The sequence below is a fragment of the Atta colombica genome, unplaced genomic scaffold (assembly GCF_001594045.1).
Source record: "Atta colombica isolate Treedump-2 unplaced genomic scaffold, Acol1.0 scaffold323, whole genome shotgun sequence".
In the NCBI taxonomy this organism is placed as follows: domain Eukaryota; kingdom Metazoa; phylum Arthropoda; class Insecta; order Hymenoptera; family Formicidae; genus Atta; species Atta colombica.
Window position 1 is genome coordinate 11,526 of NW_017259430.1, and position 393 is coordinate 11,918.

Here is a 393-nt window from a genome sequence, read left to right on the forward strand (position 1 = left end):
TATTAATTAATTTATCTTCTTTAATACATATATAAAAATTTTAATCTTCTATTAAAAAATAAATAATAAGAAAATCGTAATGAATAAGATACAGTTAACGATAACGATATGATTATTAATACAAATATCTAAAATATATTTAATCCTTTTCTCCCATAAATAATTTCTGTAATCACGTCTTTTCTATAAAATACAGCCATAAAGGGCACCCTTCTTAAAGCCATACTAAAAATCAATAATCTTATTATTACATAAGGAATCATTCACACAATTCATTTAAATTTCCTAATAATCGAATATCTTGAGTATTCTTTATTAAATGAATTACAACCCTCGCAGCCATAAATAGTATAGACTTAAAAATTGCATGTACCAATAAATGATAATAAGCTA

At 22.4% G+C, this 393-nt stretch overlaps 1 protein-coding gene across 1 annotated transcript; it reads right to left on the minus strand.

Annotated features, from left to right (window-relative positions):
* Positions 1–164: 164 nt before the first annotated feature.
* On the minus strand, positions 165–376 carry LOC108690460 (NADH-ubiquinone oxidoreductase chain 5-like; the record flags this gene model as incomplete). Its single annotated transcript, XM_018197767.1, has 2 exons — positions 165–240; positions 279–376. Coding segments are annotated over 2 exons (174 nt in total), but the record flags the coding sequence as incomplete, so codon positions are not given.
* Between the last annotated feature and the right edge of the window lie 17 nt (positions 377–393).